Source organism: Cervus elaphus, chromosome 27 (assembly GCF_910594005.1).
Source record: "Cervus elaphus chromosome 27, mCerEla1.1, whole genome shotgun sequence".
Classification (NCBI taxonomy): domain Eukaryota; kingdom Metazoa; phylum Chordata; class Mammalia; order Artiodactyla; family Cervidae; genus Cervus; species Cervus elaphus.
Genome location: NC_057841.1, coordinates 40,720,385 through 40,743,996, shown reverse-complemented (window position 1 = coordinate 40,743,996; position 23,612 = coordinate 40,720,385). Strand labels below are relative to the sequence as shown.

The 23,612-nt window shown below is 41.6% G+C and overlaps 1 protein-coding gene across 13 annotated transcripts in view; it reads left to right on the top strand.

Annotated features, from left to right (window-relative positions):
- The window catches only part of DLGAP1 (DLG associated protein 1), a 750,273-nt gene that overhangs the window by 709,849 nt on the left and 16,812 nt on the right, over positions 1–23,612 (top strand). For all 13 annotated transcript variants that reach the window (XM_043888813.1, XM_043888810.1, XM_043888814.1 and 10 more), the window contains one exon: positions 18,587–19,008. In XM_043888813.1, the coding sequence (XP_043744748.1) occupies positions 18,587–19,008 (422 nt within the window). The remainder of the gene's footprint in view (positions 1–18,586; positions 19,009–23,612) is intronic.

Below are 23,612 nucleotides of genomic sequence, written 5' to 3'. Positions count from 1 at the left end.
CTCTTTGGGACCCCACAGACTGCAGCCCATCAGGATCCTCTGTCCATAAGATTCTCTAGGCAAGAATACTGGAGTGGGTTGCCATTTCCTTCCTTCTAGGTCAGGGGATCTTCCTGACCTAGGGATCAAACCCATGTCTCCTGAATTGGCAGGCAGGCAGACTCATTACCGCTGAGCCACCCGGGAAGCCCAAAGCCTAATCTATTGGGTTTCTAATGAGAAGAGAGAAGGGAAATGCCTAACCTCAGCCCCCTCTTGCAAACTTGTACCACGGTGGGGAGGGGAAGAGGAGGAGAAATTCACTGTCCAAGGACACAGGCTCACTGACTGACCTAATCATAGGGCTAGAAAATGCTTCCCCTCAACACTCACCTAACCACTGCATTTACTAAACACTTATTACTCACCATGGGCTTCCCTGATAGCTCAGTTGGTAGAGCATCCACCTGCAATGTAGGAGACCCCGGTTCGATTCCTGGGTCAGGAAGATCCGCTGGAGAAGGGATAGGCTACCCACTCCAGTATGCTTGGGCTTTCCTTGTGGCTCAACTAGTAAAGAATCTGCCTGCAATGTGGGAAACCTAGGTTTGATCCCTGGGTTGGGAAGATCCCCTGGTGAAGGGAAAGTCTACCCACTCCAGTATTCTGGCCTGGAGAATTCCATGGACTGTATAGTCCATGGGGTCACAAAGAGTCAGACACAACTAAGCAACTTTCACTTCACTTCACTTATTACGCACCACAGTTCCTTTTAGCCACTACATCATGTCTATCTTTCAACAATGATTTACAAGGGATAGGTTGTCATTCCCTTCTCCAGGGGATCTTCCCAACCTAGGGATCAAACCCAGGTCTCCCACATTGCAGGCAGATTCTTCACCAGCTGAGCCACCAGGGAAACCCTACAAGGTATACTAAAAGGTAAAAATACAACTTGTTAAGATTGAACAAGCATTAATCCAGAGGCACCTATAACAATGTTGGACATATCAGACCAGGTATTTTTTAAACCATAATTAAAATGTTAAGGACCATAATGGAAAGAGTAGGCAGCATATAAAAATAGATGAACAATGTTAGCAGAGAGATGGAAACTCTAAGAAAGAATAAAAAACAAATGCTAGGGATGAGAAACACTACCAGAAATGAAGAATGCTTTTGATGGGCTTATTAGCAGATAAGCTACAGATGAGCAAAGAACCTCTGAGCTTGAGGATGCAACAACAGAAACTCCCCAAACTGGAAGCAAAGAGGGAAAAAAACAACCCTGAAAAAAAATCACAACAAAATATCCAAGAATAATGAGGCAATTATATAAGTTTAACATACATAATGAGAACACCAGAAGGAAAAGGGAAAAAGGAACAGAAGAAATATTTGAACCAACAGTGACTGAGAACGGCCCCAAATGAGTGTCAGACACCAAACCACAGATCCATGAAGCTCACAGAAGGCCAAGCAGGATAAATGCCCAATTCATCACAGCTAGGCATGCTATATTCAAAGAAAACCAAGGGAAAAAAATCCTGAAAAAAGCCAGAAGGAAAACATTTTTCTTATGGAGGAGCAAAATAAGGATTGTATGTGACTTTTCCTCAAAAACCATACTAGTAAGAAGAAAATAGAGTGAAATATTTAATATTGAAAGATAAAAACACCAACCTAGAATCCTGTGTGCTGTGAAACTATCCTTCAAAAGACAAGAAAAAATAAAAACTTTCTCAGACAAACAAAAATTGAGGAAATTTGTAAATGTGTAGATCCAACTTGTAAGAAATGTTAAAAAAAGCTTTTCTGAGAGAAAGAAAATTATATAAGCCAGAAACTCAGATCTCCATGAAGAAAGGAAGAGCATCAGAGAATAAATGAAAGTAAAATAAAACCTTCTTTGTCTCATTCTTAATGGATCTAACAGGTAATACTTTTTTCAAAATAATAATAGGAACAATATATATGAATATCTTATACTCTTTAGTAGAAGTAAATTGAATGACAGCAATAATACAAAGGATGAGAAGTAAGATTAGGGCTACTTAATTATTATAAAGTATTTCAACACTCTTGAAGTGATATAGTATTATTTGAAAATGAACTTGGACCAGTTGTAAATCTACTAAGGCAACCACTAAAAAAAGTAAAAACAAGAAAGTATAACATATATGCTAAGAGGGAAATATGCGGAAGACAAAAATAGGAACAGAGGACAAGGAAACAGAAATCTCGTAGAAATTAATCCAGCTATATCAATAATCATTTTGTCAGTGGTCTAAATACATCAATTAGAAGACCAAGGTTGTCAGAATGCATAAAAAATAATACCCAACTTTGTATTTTCTATAAGAAATCCATGTTAAAATCCATGTTAAAAGACAGTTTAAAAGTAAGGTGATGGAGAAAAATATACTGCATTCAGTTCAGTTCAGTTCAGTCACTCAACTGTGTCCGACTCTTTGAGACCCCATGGACTGCAGCATGCCAGGCTTCCCTGTCCATCACCAACTCTTGGAGCTTGCTCAAGCTCATGTCCGTCGACTCGGTGATGCCATTCAACCATCTCATCCTCTGTTGTCCCCTTCTCCTTCTGCCTTCAATCTTTCCCAGCATCAGGGTCTTTTCCAATGAGTCAGTTCTTCACATAAGGTGGCCAAAGTATTGAAGTTTCAGCTTCAGCATCAGTCTTCCAATGAATATTCAGGATTGCTTTAGGATTGACCGGTTTGATCTCCTTAAAGTCCAAGGGACTCTCAAGAATCTTCTCCAACACCACAGTTCAAAAGCATCAATTCTTTGGCACTCAGCTTTCTTTGTGGTCCAACTCTCACATCCATTAATGACTACTGGAAAAACCATAGCTTTGACTAGACGGACCTTTGTTGGTAAAGTAACGTCTCTGCTTTTTAATATGCCATCTAGGTTGGTCATAGCTTTTCTTCCAAGGAGCAAGTGTCTTTTAATATCATGGCTGCAGTCACCATCTGCAGTGATTTTGGAGCCCAAAAAATAAAGTCTGTCACTGTTTCCATTGTTTCCCCATCTATTTGCCATGAAGTGATGGGACCAGATGCCATGATCTTAGTTTTCCGAATGTTGAGTTTTAAGCCAACTTTTTCACTCTCTTCTTTCACTTTCATCAAGAGGCTCTTTAGTTCTTGGCTTTCTGCCATAAGGGTGGTGTCATCTGCATATCTGAGGTTACTGATATTTCTCCAGCAATCTTAATTCCAGTTTGTGCTTCATCCAGCTGGCAGGATGTACTCTGCATATAAGTTGAATAAGCAGAGTGACAATATACAGTCTTGACATACTCCTTTCCCAATTTGGAACCAGTCTGTTGTTCCATGTCCAGTTCTAACTATTCCTTCTTGACCTGCACACAGAGTTCTCAAGAGGCATGTAAGGTGGTTTGGTATTCCCATCTCTTTAAGAATTTTCCACAATTTGTTGTGATTCACACAGTCAAAGGCTTTAGCATAGTCAATAAAGCAGAAATAGATATTTTTCTGGAACTCTCGTTTTTTTGATGATCCAATGGATATTGGCAATTTGATCTCTGGTTCCTCTGCCTTTTCTAAGTCCAGCTTGAATATATGGAAGTTCATGATTCATGTACTGTTGAAGCCTGGCTTGGTGAATTTTGAGCATTACTTTGCTAGTGTTGAGAGATGAGTGCAGCTGTGCGGTAGTTGGAGCATTCTTTGGCATTGCCTTTCTTTGGGATTAGAATGAAAACTGACCTTTTCCTGTCCTGTGGCCACTGCTGAGTTTTCCAAATGTGCTGGCATATTCAGTGCAGCACTTTCACAGCATCATCTTTTAGGATTTGAAATAGCTCAGCTGAAATTCCATCACCTCCACTAGCCTTGTTTGTAGTAATGCTTCCTAAGGCCCACTTGACTTCACATTCCAGTACGTCTGGCTCTAGGTGAGTGATCACATCATCGTGGTTATCTGGGTCATGAAGATCTTTTTTGTATAGTTCTTCTGTGTATTATTGCCACCTCTTCTTAATATCTTCTGCTTCTATTAGGTCCATTCTGTATTAATACTAGTCAAAAGAAAGCAGGAGTGAACTTCCCTGGTGGTCCAGTGGTTAAGAATCTGCCTACCAATGCAGAGGACACAGGTTCAATCCCTGGTCTAGGAAGATCCCACATTGCCACGGAACAACTAAGTCCATGCACCACAACTACTGAAGCCTGCATGCCTAGAGGCCATGCTCCACAACAAGAGAAGCCACCACAATGAAAAGCCTGTGCACCACAACTAGAGAGTAGCCTCTGCTTGAAGCAACTAGAGAGAAGCCCTCAAGCAGCAATGAAGCAACTAGAGAGAAGCCCTCAAGCAGCAATGAAGACCCAGCGCAGCCAAAAATAAAGTTTAAAAAAAAAAAGCAAAAACAAAACAACAACAACAACCAAAAAAACAGGAGCTGCTATATTAATTTCAGACAGAGGAGCCTTCGGAGTAAGAAAAATCAGAGATAAGGAAGGATATTACATTATATTATATATAACACAAATAAATCTCTCTAAAGAGTGAAGTCTCAAGAAAGCAATTATACCATCTTTTCTTTAAAGATAAGAGAAAATCATCCTAATTTCTTAAATGTACTTCAAACATTTCCCCTGCAGTTAGCAATTCTATATGATCGAATTCATGCCCTGATGCTTGTCCATTTCTGTAGGAATGTTAAACATTATATGCCTAATAGCAACCCCCAAACTTCAAATGAGCTATTTTTATCATGTTATTAAAAAGTTGAACATTTAATAAATTATTGCTGTTCCTCAGTAAACTGAGTAATTTCTTTTAAATACATCCCCCCAAAACGCTGGCAGCCCCAATTTTGGTGGTGCTTAAACTTCCAAACCATACCCATTCTCAAAGGTCACTATGTAGTTAACTGCTATGAAATAAATAAGCATTAAAAATTGATGTTAATGATTGTTTTCAACCTTCCCGTAAGAAATTTGCTGTCAAACAAGCAGAGATTGCTTGTTTCTTCTGTCTCTAATTTTAATTCTTTTTATAATTTTGCTGGTAGTCATTCATTTAGATAGGATCTTAAAATACAAAACTGGGTAGATGAGCTTTCTTAAAGACAGCTGGGTTTTTTTTTTAATATTTTAAATTATTTTTTAATTATCTAATGATAAAAGATAGGGCTGTTGTTTTCACATTGAATGGCTATTACAATCCATCTCTCACTTTCCCAAATAAACAGACTGATAAATGACACTAGCCTAACAAAAAGTGAAAAAAGAAAGAAAATATAGCAAGAGAAACAAAGAGATAGTGCAAAGAGAGGAAGATTAAAAGACTTTGTAAGATGGGCTTCCTGGTGGCAGTGGATAAGAACCTGCCAGCCAACTCATGGGTGCCAGCTCGGGTCTGGGAAAATCCCACATGCCTTGCAGTAAATAAGCCCATGTACCACAACTACGGAGTCTGTGCTCTAGAGCCATCAAGCCACCAACTACCGAACCCCACGCACCCTAGAGCCCAAGCTCAGAAGCAAGAGAAGCCACCGCGATGAGAAGCCCACCTACCTCAATGAAGAATAGCCCCTGCTTGCTGCAACTAGAGAAAGCCCACACAGCACAACGAAGACCCAGTGCAGCCAAAAATAAAAGCAAATTAATAAAAAAAAAAAAAGACTTTGTAAGAGGCTGAGACTCAACATCACTTTTTGAAACCATCACAATTTAGGAACTAAATCCAACAGCAGAGTCCATCTGGCTGATTCATCTATTAAAAGGTAGACTTGTAAATTCAGGGTGTTATTCAGTGCTCCCTATTGAAACAAAAGAAAAAGTTAGTAACTCATTACTAAAAAGATAAGATGCACTGATAACCGATCTACTTCAAGAAAAGGAATCCAAACAGAGGATCACAAATCTTCCTCACTTATTTGCAGGCAGGGACCATGCACAGAGGAAGGCTGTCTGGAGGTCACTAGTTTAAATGCTATGGCAGCACCAAGCCAGGGTCGATGAATGCATGGGGTTTTGAAGCAAGACTTCAAAACTTCCTTTAGGCTAATAAAGCAATGTCTCCTCTCCATCCAACATTAGCTGTGTGCTTTATGTGCTCAGTCACTCAGCCGTGTCTGATTCTTTGCAGCCTCATGGACTATAGCCTACCAGAATCCTCTGACCATAGAATTCTCCAGACAAGAATACTGGAGTGGGTTGCCATTTCCTCCTCCAGGAAATCTTTCCAACGCAGGGATGGAATCCTTGTCTCCTGTATCTCCTGCACTGGCAGGCAGATTCTTTACCACTAGCACCACCTGGGAGGCCCCCAACATTAGCTATCTGTCCCCAATTCCTGTTTCACAGGTCAGCCAGTAGGATTATTCGATAGGATCCACATGGCATTATTTTTGCTGCTCTGCGGGAATGATCCTAAGCAAAGTGGGTCAAGCCCTCCCCTAGGAACGCTCCCCTCAGCCATGCTCTGTGCTCTATCCCAGGCCCTCCAAGCATCCTGCTTCCATCCTCTCCCATTCCCTGGACTGGTCCCCAGGAGTTCTCATGAGGTCTTCCTGTCTTCCAAGCTGATAATTAGCAAATCTAGTAAACCAATCCTTTCCATTGACTAAGATGAGAAAGCTAAAAGGCTCCCAGGGATCTCCCCTTTCTTTCCAAGTAACAACTGTATTTCAACAGTAGTTCAAACTAGACTTTCTTACCTTAGCCCATGACTGACTCCAAAAGTCTTAACAGTGGATACAAAGAGGAAGAATATTATTATTTTTATTATAAAAATAGCATGCATATTTACTGAGAGGAAAACATACAGCAGCATGTTAACAGTCTATAACTCTCCAGTGAACTTTGGAGCAACTGAAAAAACTGTGATTATATGTGTGGATAGACAGATATCTTTTTAAGTATTATATGACTTAGCAACTAAGCAACAACAATACTTTTTCTATAATTGTGAATCATTAAGTAATCTTATTAATGACAAGAAAAGATAATATTTATATACTATGAAAATTTATAAATTGCAGAAATAAAAATAAAAATTTCCATAATCCTACTCATTAACCATGAACTAATAGAGGGGTATATTTTTACCTATGCTTTCTCCATGAACATTTTGAAAGTTGTTGAAATCTTCTTTTGTAAAAAACTCAGTAATATTTTAAAAATCAACTAATATTACAAGAAAAGTGTTCTCATTATTAAAAATTCATGACAAATACTTCTTTTAATAGTTATACAATATTTAAGAATATGAGTTAAATTTCTCTCCCTGTTGAATATGTGCATTATTGTTAGATTGACTTTTGATTAAAGGTGGTGAAAAAAATATACACACATCAATCTTTGAGGCCTTCTGAAACTAAATGACAGTAAAAGGATTTTGTGTTTGTTTTGGCACAAGTTGTGGAGGATGAGAACAAGAGAGGAAAAAATACAGCAGCAGGAGCTGGAAGGCAGATAGACACATGATAATTGGCTTAGGTGACCAGAGAAAGCTGAATCTAAAGCTAGCCATGCAGAAACCTAAGATATAATTCAACTTAAGTTTCAGAACCTATAAAAGGCGTGGGCATTGACAGCACTGGACATAGGGCTGGGGGTGGAGCTAAAACTGCCTGAATCTGCAGTCAGGTGACAGATGGCTCTTCCCTACTCTGGCAGGAAGCTGGAGGCTTCCCTTCAGAGGCCAAAACAAATGGTCCTGGGTCTGGAAGACAGGCAAACAGTTGAGGGCAGGGTTGCTGTACTGAAAATAGGAGGATAAATGAAAATTCACAAACAGAATGTCGAGGCACCTGCCCTAAGTATTCTATGCTCTCTCGGCTCCCAGGATCCCGGCAGCCAAACACATTCCCTCTGTGTAGGTGTATGAACAGCCTGCAGTGGAGGAACGGGCCAGTCTGAGCCCAAAGAACCAAAGAAACTGTCATCAGGGATTCGGCAGTTAGATCACCCAACGCTGAGGATCACAATGAATGAGCCTGTCTCCAAAGCACAGACTTCTCAGGAGGCTTTTTCTATGACTTTCAAGGAGGAGCAGACAGCTAAGAATCAGCAAACTCACAGAGACCAGAGAAAAGCCATGAAATGAGAACCAAACATTTTCAGGAAAATCCAGAAATTTTTAAAGTGTTTTTGTTTTTTTTTTTTTAGAGAAAAGAGAGGAAGGTTAGGCAAGAAGTCCCTGTGAAGGAAGTGGAAATTGATGCAGTCCCTTACAGAGCATCTTCCTGTATACCTGGTGGGGAGTGGAGAGGTGGGATGGAAAGAAAAGGGCTCTTAAAAATTAAAAAACTTAAAAAAAAAAATTTAAAAACTTAACAGAGAACTGGAAAACCCAACAGAAGAGTTGAAAGATAAAACTGAAGACATTTCTAGAAAAAAGTACAAAAAGGAAAAAAGCAAAGAAAGAAGTAAATATACAGGGACTTCCCTGGTGGTCCAGTGGCTAAGACTCTGCATTCCCAATGCAAGGGACCTGGGTTCGATCCTTGGTCAGGGAGCTAGATCCCACATGCTACATGTGGGACCCGATGTAGCCAAAATAAATAAATATTTTTTAAAAAAGAAGTAAATATGGAATCCAGGAAACAGGTGATCCAGCACAAGAAAGGGGAAAGGGAAAAAAAAATTAAAAAAATAAAAAAAAATTAAAAAAAAAAGAAAGGGGAAAGGGAAGTCTCAGGATGATGGAGAGGAATCTCCTGACAACGGTGGTGAGGCAAGTCTGGTGAGTGGCCGGGTGAGAGGGGACAGGTCAGAAGCTGTTAAAGATTTCTTCAGGAAGACTGGTGGAATTCCTAATCTGATCCAATGCATGGAGAAGATGCTTATACACCTGGGGGAATTTTGAGGATTAAGTGTTAAGTACATAAAACTTTTGTTCATAAAACTTCCCTGGTGCCTCAGATGGTGAAGAATCCGCCTGCAATGTGGGAGACTGGGTTCAATCCCTGGATTGGGAAGATTCCCTGGAGCAACTAAGCACAAGTACACATAAACATTAAGCACGTTTTTAAAAAGAAAAAAAAAATGTGCAGGAAGTAGAACTTCACACTGCATGTGTGCTCAGTCGTGTCCAGCTCTTTGCAACCCCATGGACTGTAGCCCACCAGGCTCCTCTGGCCATGGGATTCTCCAGGCAAGAATACTGGAGTGGGTTGCCATTCCCTTCTCCAGGGGACCTTCCCGACCCAGGGATCAAACTTGGGTCTCCAGCATTGCAGGCAGACTCTTTACTGCTGAGCCTTTGGAGAAACCCAGAGAACACATCCATCACTCCCCAAAGCCTCCTCCTGTCCCTGGATTGTGCTTTCAGTGTCATAGCTAAGAAATCTTTAGCTAATTCAAGGTAACAAGGTTTTTCTATGTTTTCTTCCAGAATGTCATTTTAGATTTTATGGTCTAGGACCTATATTTCAAGTAATTTTTATACATGGTGTGAGGTATGGATCAAAGCTTAATTTTTGCATATGAATATCCTTTTAACCTTCTCTCAAATATTTATTGATATAAAGAGATAGATATAATTTTGCCTTCTCTGTGTTGTTCCATTTATCTAATTATCCATCTTCACAGCGATGCAACACTGTCTTGACTATTGTAGCTTTATAGTAAGTTTTGAAATCAGGTAATGTAAGTCCACTAACTTCCTTCTTTTTCAAAGTGCTTTTTAAAATTTTTACAGCTATTTTAGGTCCTGAACATATTTTGTCAGTTTACCCACTGATATTTCTTATTTTTCTTGCTGTTGTAAATTTATTTTTATTTCCATTTCCAATTGTCCATTGTTAGGTCATGTAAATACAATTTATTTGCGTGTATGTAAGTCTTTTACAGTTGTTTCAGAGAGACATGTAAATCGGTTCAGTCATTCTTACTCTATTCTTGGCCAGAAGCAAAAGTCATCAATGTAGGTTTTATTTGGCCTGTGGATGGGGTAAGCCCAGTTATCAGCACTCCTCTCTGGTTGGAAGGTCGTGGAATATACTGGAATCACAGGGAGAAAAAGAGCATTCCAAACAAAGAGATCCAAGTTAAAAGTAACTTTACCTTTCCATATCTAAAGTTTTTGAGTTGGATGTAGTGAACACCTATACCTTTTTTAGGTGTATGTTCTCTGATTCAACATTCCAGCAGTGTTCCCTCAATTTTGAAAAAGCATTACACACAGATGGAAACTCTTTTTTTTTTTTTAATTATTTAGCTGCTCTGGGTCTTAATTGAGGCACACAGGATCTTTAGTTGTGGTGTGTGGGATCTAGTTCCCCGACCAGGAATCAAACCCAGGCCCCCTGCATTGGGAGCTCAGAGTCTTAGCCACTGGACCACCAGGGAAATCCCAAGATGAAGACTCTTAGTTGATGTCTAGACCCAATCTCCTGGGTCTTGCCTTTCTGTTTATTCCTACATTTCCCAGGTCACTATATTGCCCGCATAATATCTAGTTCAGAAACAAGAGCCAAGTGTGGATAAGCATTCAGTACAGGTTCCAGTCTCCTATCCCCATCCCAACTCAACTACATTTTATAAGGTTAGATATTTGTGATGTACTTTTGAACAATTTATAAAGCAATCATCTTTGGTCTTAGCAACTGAAAGAGTTAAGGGGAGCTGAAAGCTTCAAAATGGTGTGCTTTGGGGTTATTTATTAACATTGTCAAAATGACAAATGGACATGCACAGAGAAAAGCTACTGGTCTCACAGCAATTTTCTGCCAAGAAAACTCCAGAATGTTATTTTCCTAGCATATGTGTGTTTAATATTTCCTCCTATGTCTTGTAAACTACTTCTTAACTGACTGGCCTCTTTATCTGGAAATCGTCCAAGTGAGAGACAGTTACTGAAGAGACTATTTACTTTCAGAGCTGAGGGAACTAGAAGAGAAAACTTATCCCAGAATAAATGGATAGTAAGTCATTTTGTGGCCTGTTCCTCCTTCATCAACTCCCCAATCCCCACCATTTCCTTGTTACATAGGTGAGGCTAGATGACAGTGAATGTCCAGGGCAGTCAGTCAGTCAGTCAGCTCAGTTGCTCAGTCGTGTCCTACTCTTTGCGACCCCATGGACTGCAGCACACCAGGCTTCCCTGTCCATCACCAACTCCCAGAGCTTGCTCAAACTCATGTCCATCAAGTTGGTGATGCCATCCAACCATCTCATCCTCTGTTGTCCCCTTGCCCTCCTGCCTTCAATCTTGCCCAGCGTCAGGGTCTTTTCCAGTGAGTCAGTTCTTCACATCAGGTGGCCGAAGTATTGAAGTTTCAGCTTCAGCATCAGCCTTCCAATGAATATTCAGGACTGATTTCCTTTAGGATTGACTGGTTAGATCCCCTTGCAGCCCAAGGGACTCTCAAGAGTCTTCTCCAACACCACAGTTTAAAATCATCAGTTGTTTGGCACTCAGCTTTCTTTGTGGTCCAGCTCTCACATCCATACATGACTACTGGAAAAACCATAGCTTTGACTAGACGGACCTTTGTTGACAAAGTAATGTCTCTGCTTTTTAATATGCTGTCTGGTTCAGGGCAGGGTGTGCATATTTGGAGGTGTGTGTATGCAAAGGAAAACAAGATCTTTCATCTATATTTCATTTATGGTATGGGAATGGGAGCAGATGGATTTGCATAATAGCCTCTGGCCTTTCTCATCCCCACTTGGTGGAACCATCTCCTTCTTCCCTTGTAACACAGAGACCCTCCAGGACACACTGAATGTTTAAGGGAGGAAATGCTGACATTAAAATGTGCTTGTGGGCAATTTCCTAGCAGTCTAGTGGCTAGGACTCGTTGCTTTCACTGCCAGGGCCCTGGGTTCCATCCCTGTTAGGGGAACTTAGATCCTGCAAGCCATGCTGAGCAGCAAGAAAAAAAAAAGTGCTTGTGAATGACACCTGCCATTTCGGCAGGTTTGTGAACACACAGATTGAACACAAGTGTGGAAGGAAAGCTTGAGCGCCCATTATGGGACTTGTTTCCTATTTCTAGAAACCAATACCTGCTTTTGTTCCTTCACCAAAATTACCTCTATTCCTATACAGTTCTGAGTTTTTAGTATCTCCCTTGCTTCACATGTTAAAGCTTCACTCGGTTAAAGCCTCAAACTGGGGGGAACAACCCTGTGGGAAAGGAGCATTGTTCTCTGTATTAACACTGTGTCAACTGCTACAAAAGACCACTTTTGATCCTGACTGACTTAAATATGTAAACATTTGGGCTTGCAGCGATTTGTGCCTTTTTGACTAAGCAGGATGTTAAAAACAAAAAGCCAAAATCGAGGCAGCATCTTCTGACAGCCTGTTCAGGGACCAGAGACTTGGCAAGACCTTTGGCAGTCAGAAACATCCAGCATCTGCCAACCCAGAGGCTTTGGATCAATCCAACTGCTCTCAGCTCCCCTGGAGCATGGCACAGACGAGCACCCACCCTCCCTACTATACTCGACAAACAATCTCTTTTCTTTGCCAAGTTAACAATACTATGGCCTAGCCAAATAGTTCCTTCTGCTACACCTGAGTTTTAAAGGCGTGGCATTCATGCATTTCAGATTTCAAAAGCCTGGAAACTGGCATAATTCCTTAAATGCCTCATACATTTTCTTTCTTCCTTCCTTCTCTTTTTCGTTCTTTCCTTCCTGCCCAGCCTCCTCCTCCTACTTCCCTCCATCTTTCTCTTGCTTCCTTTTTACATGCTTTCCAAGATAATTTACTTTGAAAAAAGAAAAATTACCATCTGACTCACAAGCCAGTGGCCCCCATTTGACCCCAAAACAGGACTCAAAGAAAGACAACTGTAGGTGAGACTTCTCGGGCTTTTGTTCGGTACCTGGGGTCAGGGGCCAACAAATGACCTAACGTTCTTGTTGCGGAGGGAAAGTCGTTCCTTCTGGGGCACAGTCAGCTCAAGGATGTTTTGTTGAGGCTCCCAACCAAGGTTCCCATGGTGACAGCCCATCAAGGATACAGAGCCTGCCCAGCTGGCACTAACAGGGGAATGGCAACAAGCCGGGCCCTCACAGACACTATCAGCTAATACCAAGCCCACTCTCATCATTACCACTCCCTCCCTTTTACTTGACCAATGCATTACAATTATTTGGCCTAGAGTGAGTCTTCATGTAGAAAACTTATTCTCATTTTCTTTGCTTAAAGAGAGCTTTGGGCAAAAGGATGATGAATGTGGAGGGTTTTAAATGACCAATGGATGCTTGTGTTGAGTAGTTTTAAAATCTGTCAATAGGACCGTGCTAAGCACATTCAAATGGGGAGCAGGACACTTTCACTGAATTTGTGAACAAGGGCTGCATTACCCGTAGGTTCCTCTGTCCTCCATTCTAACTGGGAAGCTGGTCTGACAAGAAAGAGTGAATCTCTTTGTTAGGTTGTCTTAATTCTTGATCTCAATCTCATCACCTCCCTCACCATCCTTTCCACCTGTCTTTTATGTAATGAGACATCTTGGATTTTTACATCAGTTAAGTACCATTTCCCAAAACACCAAGATACTGAACTTTTGCAGGACAGTATCTCCAAATTCCATGTGTATTCAGCCTTTGACAGGAGGTACAGGAAAAAATGTGTAAAGAAGAAAGAACAGCATAGGACTTGGCGTTTCTCTCTTTGAACCTAGATTTAGTCCTGAAAGGCACCTTTTATGTGGATAGGACACATGGAGTACAGAATTCTGTAACAGGTGTGAGTTTCCCTAAGATAAGTTTATGACTCGTTATTCAGTCGCTCAGTCATGTCCAACTCTTTTTGACCGCATGGACTGCAGCACACCAGTCTCCTCTGTCCTCCACTATCTCCTGGAGTTTGCTCAAATTCTTGTCCATTGAGTCAGTGATGCCATGCAACCATCTCATCCTCTGCCGCCCTCTTCTCCTTTTGCCTTCAATCTTTCCCAACATCAGGGTCTTTTCCAATGAGTCGGCTCTTCACATCAGGTGGCCAAAGTATTGGAGCTTCAGCTTCAGCATCAGTCCTTCCAATGAATATTCAGGGTTGATTTCGTTTAGGGTTGACTGATTTGATCTCCTTGCTGTCCAAAGGACTCTCAAGAGTCTTCTAGAACCACAATTCAAATGGATAAATGCTTCAGTGCTCAGCCTTCTTTATGGACCAACTCTCACATCCATACATGACTACTGAGAAAACCATAGCTTTAATATAGACCTTTGTCGGCAAAGTGGTGTCTCGGCTTTTTAATACGCTGTCTAGGCTTGTCATAGCTTTTCTTCCAAGGAGCAAGGGTCTTTATGATTTGCATCTCAGATAACTGAACTTGCAGGAACAAAGCATGTGTGTTCTAAAGATACAGACTCTGCTTAGTTTTTGTTCATGACTCATTTTATTCAAATACACCTCCACCTGACAAGGGAGATGAGAATAAGCCTCCAAGATTTCCCATCTATTCCTTGATTTGTAATCTGCTGAACAGAAAAGTGGTGGGAGAGGGACGGAAAATCCTCTCATCAGAAACATAAACTTGTTTCATAGAAAGAGCACAAAGACAGCAGAGGTGAATGCTCATAAGTGTCCTTTCTCCTGCCTTCAGAACAGACACAGTATCCTGTCCTGTACTGGTTGGTTCAGTCTTTGATTTCATGGTTTTTCAATCCCTTGGGCAGAATATCAGCCAGTTCATTTCAGAATTTGTAATTATTACACATTTTACCTTTTGGCATGAAGGACCAAGGAAGTTTCAAGACTGGAAACTGTCTTGAAGCCACTGGTTTCAGCTTTTAGGTTTGTACCATCCACCAGCAACTGATCCATTCTTTTCAAAAACACAGAAATAAATCCAGTGACTCCTTCTGTGTTCCTATCAAACTTTTAAACAACAACTTGATCACACCCTTCGCCCAGAGGACACTCAGCACATGAAAAACATAAAGTGTTTCACAGAGCAGAACATTCTTTGAAAACTCTGGGCAGAATAAAGCACTCGTTTAAGGAACTTAATTGAGAGAAGCAGTGCAACCCGGAGAGGGCTGCCTGAGTTCAAAGGCACCGCTTTTAATCCCAAACTATTTTACCTTTCTTTCTTTCTGGGTGACTAACCTGCAGACTTCCACTCATCTCCTGCCAAGTCATTTTTCTTAAGAAGGTGGATACTTTACAAGATTCATAGCCAGGAGCCCTCTATCAGGAATGCTGGTGGTACGGATTTGGGTAGATAAAAACAGAGGCATGAGGAAAGTGGGTCTCTGTGATTTGCGTGCGCAGCAGACTCTGTCTCTGGCAAGTTTGCTCCAGTTGGAAACAATAAGGCGCTGGGCCTTCCTTGAGTCTGGAAATGTTATGCCTCTGGCAGCCCATGATCTTGGAGAGTGGAGCCAAGTATTTTCATAGTCAGGATTTTGTGTCAGTGGAACAGGCAGGATGTCAACTGTTAGGAGGAAAGTCATCCAATTCACACACGTGCAGCTGGAGAGACAGCTCAGCTTCAGATGTCATTTAACATGTTGGCGGGTGAGAAAGAAGGCGGCAGAAGTGGCCTCCTAAAGCCAAGAAACCACTGACTTTTGGGAGAATCACGGTGGCAGAATCATTCTTGTTTTCACAGAGAGTACCAGAAAGGACATTCTTTCAGACTTTCACACTGGGCAGTTTTTCCTGTGACCCATTTCAGAGTTAAGTGTGAGTTGCTCAGTCGTGTCTGACTCCCTGCGAACTCATGGGCTATAGCCCACCAGGCTCCTCTGTTCATGGGATTCTCTGGGCAAGAATACTGGAGTGGGTTGCCATTCTCTTCTCCAGAGGCTCTTCACAATCCAAGAATTGAATCTAGGTCTCCTGCATTGCAGGCAGACTTTTTACCAACTGAGCCACCTATAAAATCACCATGCCTGATACCTTACATAGAAGTAACTTTTTTTTAACTTTTTATCTTGTTTTAGGGTATAGCCGATTAACGATATTGTAATAGTTTCCAGTTTCAGGTAAACACCAGAGGGACTCAGCCATGTGTGTGTGTGTTAGTTGTTCAGTCATGTCCAACTCTTTGCCACCCCATACTGTGGCCCTTCAGGCTCCTCTGTCCATGGAATTCTCCAGGCAAGGCTGTTGGAATGGGTTGCCAATTCCTTTCAGGTGGACAGCAAAGGGACTCAGCCATACATATACATGTATCCATTCTCTCCCAAATTTCCTTCCCATCCAGGCTGCCACATAACATTGAGCAGGTTTCCCTGTGCTATTCAGTAGGCCCTTGTAGGTGATTCATTTTATATGTAGCAGTGTGTACATATTGATTCCAAACTCCCTAACTATCCCTCCCTCCCATCCTTCCCCACTGGCAACCACAAGTTCATTCTCTTAAGTCTGTAAGTCTGTTTCTGTCTTGTAAATAAGTTCATCTGATTCATTTCTTTTTAGATCCTGCATATAAAGCATGTCACACGATATTTCTTCTTCTCTGATTACAAAAGTAATTTCTTGAAAACAGCAAACAGTGAGATGGACCAGCCTTTTTTGGCTGGCCTATCCTCATAAAATGAATGGTGAGCATCACAACATTTTTTTTATTATTGTGATCATCCTAATAATTAATACATATCAATTGTGCAGTCATTATTTTCTTGGTATTTGTTCTCTAGGGGGGGAAATGGACTGATTGAGATGATTATACCTTTTCCTTTTTGTGATTTCCAGTCTGTTCATTCTTTATTTTTGAGGGACTAGAATACTGGTGCTCACTGGCTCTTACAGAGTTTCCAGGAGAGTTAAGGAAAAAAACATATTATCTGGCTTATTAAATGTTGTATGGACCTTAGTGCACTCTCCTTTAAGGATGGCGCTACTGAATGTTAATTGAAAATCAACTGGCAAATAAACCATCATAACATGGCATAATCATGAACCAGCCAAGAAAATCCACCACTTCATACCCATTAAAACAGCTACTATAGAAAAAGTCAGAAAATCAGCGTTGGCAAGGATGTGGAGAAATTAAAAACTTCGTGCATTTTTGGTTGCAATATAAAATGGTATGGCTGCTAGGGAAAACAGAATTACCACATAATTCAACAATTCTGCTTCCGGCTATGTACCCAGAACAAATGAAAGCAGAATCTCAAAGATGTATTTGTATACCCATGTTCATAGAAGAATTATTCACAATAGCCACAAAGTGAAACAAAGTCAAGTGTTTATCAATGGATTAAAAAATGAACACAATGTGGTATATACATATAATGGGATATTATTCAGCCTTAAATGGGAAGGGAATTCTGACACATGCTACAATATAGATGAACTTTGAAGACATCATGCTAAGTAAAATAAGCCAGCGACAAAAAGACAAATACTGTATAATTCTACTTACATGAGGGACTGAAAGTAATCAAATTTAGAGAGACAAAACGTGCAATCGTGGCTGCTAGAGGCTGGAGGGAAGGGAGGTGGAGTGGGGAGTTGTTTAATGGGTACAGAGTTTCAGCTGACAAACATGAAAAAGTTCTGGAGGGGGATGGTGGTGATGGCTGCCCAACCATGGAAACAAACTTAACGCCACTGAATCATATACTTGAAAGTTGTTAGTCAATTTTATGTTATGTATTATTTCTTCAGAATAAAAAAATATTAGATCAGGAAGTTACCTTAAAAAAATAAGTATCAAGTGGGGTAACAGACACCTGATGCTGCCTTCTATAGACTTATAAACTCTTATATCTTGTTAAATCGTCATTTCCTGTCTGCTCTTGAAGCCAGGGAAACTTTGCCGAGTGTGCTTTAAATTACTTCAGACCCACACCTTCCCCTGCCCCTTGTCTGAGAAAGAACTCGCTGCTCCCCTGTCCTTCCCCACCCCTCTCACCTTCCGTAAGTCCTCACCTTCACTGTAGGTGTCTCCAGCCATTTGGCTGAGAGACACCGATTGCATGGATGTCCATACGGAAATGCTGTTATCAAGTTGTCTTGTACTTTATCTCGGGAGGACTGTGGAGGGGACATTAAAGGTACAGGGAAAGACGATACTGGAGAACTCTAGATCTGAGCTAATTTTGCCCCAAAGGCTTTGTACCAAATTATCACTATGACCAGGTGATCAAGAGAATAATTACCAGGGAAAGGAGCTTTAACTTTAAGAGGAGCTTAATGGCATTTTAGTTTGTCTTCAGGTAAGAGCTGTCCCTGGGAAATGTGGTTATGCAGGATTCAAGATAGTCTTGGTCCACGTTGGGTTGTGTTCCCTTCCCCCCCGTCCCTTGTTTCAAAGAAAATTACAGCAAAGCAAGATATAGCTAAATTGTTTTCCTTACCCCTCAGCAAGTTTACTGATCACTGTATGTAAGGATCCAAGCCATGGCAGACTGGGGCGGAAGGTGGACCTTGGACATCGATCTGGCTTTGAGAGCTGGTGCCTGTTGGTCCACTTCTAAACTTTCTCCAAATACGATTTCACATTCTGTCCATACTGACCAGAGAGGAGGGATCGTGTTCTTTACACTAGCGCTATAGTTCTTTACTGATGCGCTGGCCTCCAGGGGCTACCTCCACAGATGGAGAGGATGGGACTGCCCGCGCAGAATGTGGTTCTGCTTCAAGAAACATCCTTAACTAATTCGTCTCTCTCTATCCCTCCAAGCTTCCGCAGGTTCACTCGCTCCAACAGTGTGACGACGGCTGTGCAGGCCGACCTGGACTTCCACGACAACCTGGAAAACTCTCTGGAGTCGATAGAGGACAATTCGTGCCCCGGCCCGGTGGCCAGACAGTTCTCCCGGGATGCCAGCACCTCCACCGTCAGCATCCAGGGCTCAGGAAACCATTACCACGCCTGCGCGGTCGACGAGGACTTCGACGCGGACTTCGATCCTTCCATTCTGCCGCCCCCGGACCCCTGGATTGATTCAATCACCGAAGACCCCCTGGAGGCCGTGCAGAGATCAGTGTGCCACCGGGACGGCCACTGGTTTCTGAAGCTTCTCCAGGCGGAGCGGGACCGCATGGAAGGCTGGTGCCAGCAGATGGAGAGAGAAGAGCGGGAGAACAACCTTCCTGAGGAGAGTAAGTGCGTCGCCGCGTATGCGCACGCGCAAACGCCTGGTGCTATGGGCGGGGCATCTGGTGCAGGGCATCCGGGATGGGGCGGGGCGGGGCGGGGACACTTTCTTCCTTCCGGTTGCGCAGAGCTGCTCATGTAGCTGTCACACTTTCTGTAGCTCTGCGTCCGAGACTTTCGGCTCTGGACCACGGTGGGGTGCGCTGAGGCTTCTGAATGGTTCCTCTTCCCCAAGACGCTCCCGCATTTGTGTTACTCCTCAGGGAAGGAACAGTAATTCTAACTAGTTTCAAGATTCCCATCTAGGCATCCTTTGGATATTTATAATCTTCCAAACGTACTACTTTCACTAACATACAAGATTAAAATGAGGCTGGTCGTGTCTAGGCCGGTAGACGCCACGCTTATTGACATTCTTAGCCTTGCTTAGCCTGCACTTTCCTCCTTAGATTTAAACAAATCTTCAGCCGCTAAAACAAGTAACACATTTTAATAGATTAAATAAATGATAAAGGGTGGATAAGTTAAATAAATAATGGAGGCCCCACACACCGTTCTTTTCAAACTTGGCCTTTTAACAACAATCCTTGTTAACAATCGACAAAGAAGTTACCAGATGTCCACAGTCCTGAGACATGTTTTGTGCATTGCCAAAAACTGAAATTTTTGGAAAATATAATCAGTGTGTATATCAATGTTGGATGTTTATTTGCCTGTGAAAAACGATTATTGAATGAACAGTGGATCTTCCTACTGATAATATATTTGAATCAGGGAAAATCAGTGGTAGGCATCTAAGCCTGCCTTCATTCTGGGGTGGGAACCACCTGGAAGAGTATTGTCATGATGTGGCTTTTTAGACTTGTCTTTTAAGTCATCATTTAACTTTTTATCATGAAAATCTTAGAACACGTACAAAAGTAGAGCATTTATTATAATAAATCTCCATGTACCTATCACCCAGTTCAATGAGTGGCCAGTCTCAACTTCCCCCATGTTGTCATCATTTTTGCCAGAGGATCTTAAGGAAAATCCAAGACATCTCGTCGCTTCACTGTGCATCTCTGATAAGGATTTTTTTTTTTTTAATAACCAATCATGTATTATCATCCCTAACAAAAACAATAATTTCTTAATAATGAGATCTAGGGCTTTCTATAAATCATGTTCAGTTAACTTACTAAGTAAAGCAAGCTAACTGTGTCAGGGAGCAGTGAGCTTTCCATAAGGGAAGTATTTTTATGAGAATGGAGACTGGAAAAGAACAGTTCACATGTTGCAGGATTTCTGCTCTGGATCTTGCTCGCAGCTCTTCTCTGCTCTTTCCTCCTCCAGACCCCTATCCACCCACTGACTAGCTTATTTGTTCCCTTTCAGAGCAGGTTAGAAAACCCATCAGTATATTTCTGTAATGTTCCTTTTGTTCTTTCATGATGAGTGCAAACAACTTAGCAGTGGAAAAGCAAATCTCCTTGACACTTGCCCCAATGGTCCATGCCACTGCATGCTCACCTGGGTGTGGAGCCACAGAGAATATGCTCTGTGCCCTGGTGACAGGGTTATGAAGCAACACCTAATAGCGGTGGGTGGGGGCAGGTTTCAATAAGAAAGTCTTCTATGTGTATATATATGCATGCATGCTCAGTCGTGTCTGACTCTTTTCAACCCTTTGGATTGTAGCCTGCCAGGCTCCTCTGTCCATGGGATTCTCCTGGCAAGAATACTGTAGTGGGTTGCCATTTCCTCCTCCAGGGGAACTTCCCGATCCAGAGATTGAACCCATGTCTCCTACATCTCCTACACTAGTAGGCAGGTTCTTTACCAACTGAGCCACTGGGAAGCCAAGAAAGTCTTAGCAGTTGCATTTTCTTATTCTCCTTTCCCCTTATGAGCAAACCCAAAGCCTAGTAAACTTTACTGGGATGTGGTAAACTTGCCCACATCTAAGGAACAATGGCCTCGGGTGCCCTCCTCAACAGGGCAAGCTATTTTGCAGATTTCAGGTCATTCATTGCATTGATTCATACTTGTTCTAGCTTCCCCCAGTTAACGTCCAGTATGACCCGGGAAGCTGTTCATGTGGTGTTTTCTTTTAATCTTATCTTTTCTTCCCATCTGAGACTAGATCTATTTCTCTCAACCCAGCTTTGTAATGATGCATGAGGATAGCCAATGTATAAAGATTTAGGAGAATCTTCCTTGACACTTACATAGCTGGTAAGTGTAAGTTATGAAAACAAGTCAATGTATTTTGATACAAGCGTATGTATTTGAAAGGTGAAAATCATGCCAGAAAATCAGATTCTCATCCTGTGTTTGGGATGAAAGAGAAGTATGTTTGTATCTTGAACATGAAGGAACTGCTCATTCATTCACTGTTCCAGAATGTTTACTTCAGATGTTATTTAAACTATTAATTTATTAAAAAATAAAGTAAAAAAAAATAAAATAAAAAAATAAAAAATAAATAAAATAAAAAATAAAGTAAAATATTGATTTATAAATAGGACTTATAAACCTATTCCATATGAAAATATTTTGTTATAACTAGATTGTTCTAACAATAATTTGCTGTTTGTACACGAAGGTACTGCTTGTCTTACCATTAAGAAGCCATATGTCTTAAGGACATTTTCTTTAGAGTAGTGATTTTTTTAGCTCTACCTCTATTTTACAAGGTTGCTGCCTGGGGATGGCGTGGGGGAGGTGTGAGGGTCATGGCTGCAGAACAAGCAAAGGTAACTAAGCGTGGGAGTGTTTTTGATGCTTTGCTTTAAAACAGTCAACTGAGTAATCTTAGATGGCAAGTATGCAATGAGACCTGTTTCACTGGGGAGTGAGTTTCCCTTTGTAGTTTGAAATATATTTCAATATCAGAGCCCCCTTTCCCCAGTTAAAAAAAAAATATACCCAACACCAATAAAATAATAGGAAGAACAGTGAAGCTCTTTTTTTTTTTGAAGCTCTTTGATAAGGGCTCAGAGTTCTGTCGTCTTAGTCCCTGGAACAACGTCCCTCCCTACCAACCAAAAAGCTCCTCAGATTTTTCGAGTTTGGTTGGAAAACCAATAATCTATAGTGAAAAGTCCAAATTATTAATTTTTCAAAATATTGTTTTAGAACTTTAGATCAAACAGCTAACACAAAGTTCAGAGGTAAATGCCTTTATTACATGGTTTTTTAAATGTATCAAAGTGATTCAAATTAGAAATGTCTAACGTCTGTTCATATAAGCCCATCTAGCCTACAAAAAAAGGCTCCTCCTTCAGCTTGAGCCTCACCTTCTAGAAGTCTTTGCAGAATGCACTACCTTGGGCTGAACTGGGTGCTTCTGTAATAGCCATACATTTGTCTGCCAGGTATTTCCAACATTTTTTGATGATAATCTATGTATCTCTCTCCTCGACTGAAAAGTGAGTTCTGAGGACAGAAATTGTTCTTGTCTCATTCATCTTCATATCCCCATCCTTCTGACAGTTCTTGACATATAGCAGGGAATTGGTGAATACATATTTGAATCCTGAAACTATTTTGGAAATTCTGTTTTACAGAAGTGTTTTCTTTAGCCAAACCTTTCTTCCTAAGTAGCTTACAAAATATTCAACAAGTAACTCGCTGCTATTGTCGCCCAAAGCTGGAAGGGGCAGTGCCTGGCGAAGTGGAGAGCGGGATCCGGTAGGGAGATATGAACACCTACCACCAAAAGGCTGGAAAGGACTTGCATGTCTGTCAGTTGCCTGGGCTAGATGGACCCTCATGTCCCTTCTAGCTCTTGGGATGAGATTCCACTCACAAGCACTTGAAAACTTTCTCTGTCTTTCATGCTCTGGGACGTATGAAACGGAAGCTCCCACCCACTAGCTTTCCAGAATTCTAAACAGCACAGAGGAGCATGCACATGCGCAGTCAGAGTCGCCAATTTCAAATGAGGCTAATGGAAATCAGTGAGGATCTGACCAGAGAACAGGGAGAAATCGAGAATAGGAGCTCATGAAAGAATATCCATCTTGTCCTCACAGTCCCCGGGCCCATGGGCTACAGGCCTTGACAGGTGGTGTTTTATTTACCCTCAAAACAGCTCTCTGGCAGTCTCTTGTCCAAGGTCACAGAACACAGAAGCGCCTGGTGGAATAGATACAACATGAATAACATCTGACAAGACAATAACACTTTGTGTGTTCCTGAGTGCCTCCTCCAAAGCTCTCCATACATATCTGCCCCTGCCTCCTTGGCAACCTCACTTCTGTTCTGATAAGTGGGCCTGGGGTTGCAGAGGGCCTTTGTTTTAGTAAGTCTCTAATTTAACCTTTGCTTGTTTTTTTTTTTAATAAGGGGGAGGGTAGTAAGGAAGGGGAGCCAGTTCTGTTTGGCAGGCATAGCCAATGTCTAAGTAACCGGCTTTTGGAAAAAAAAAAATCTGTGTACACAGAAAAAGGGCTTTGATAGATGGGTCAAGCACAGATCTATGTGTCTGCTCGTCAAACCACCTTTTGTGTTGAGTCCCAGACAGGAGGGTCATTCTTCAGGGTACGTGACAATGGTGGCTCCGTGAGCGATCCCTCCCAGGAGAGCTGATCTTCACCATCAGCAGGGAAAGATAAGCAGGATT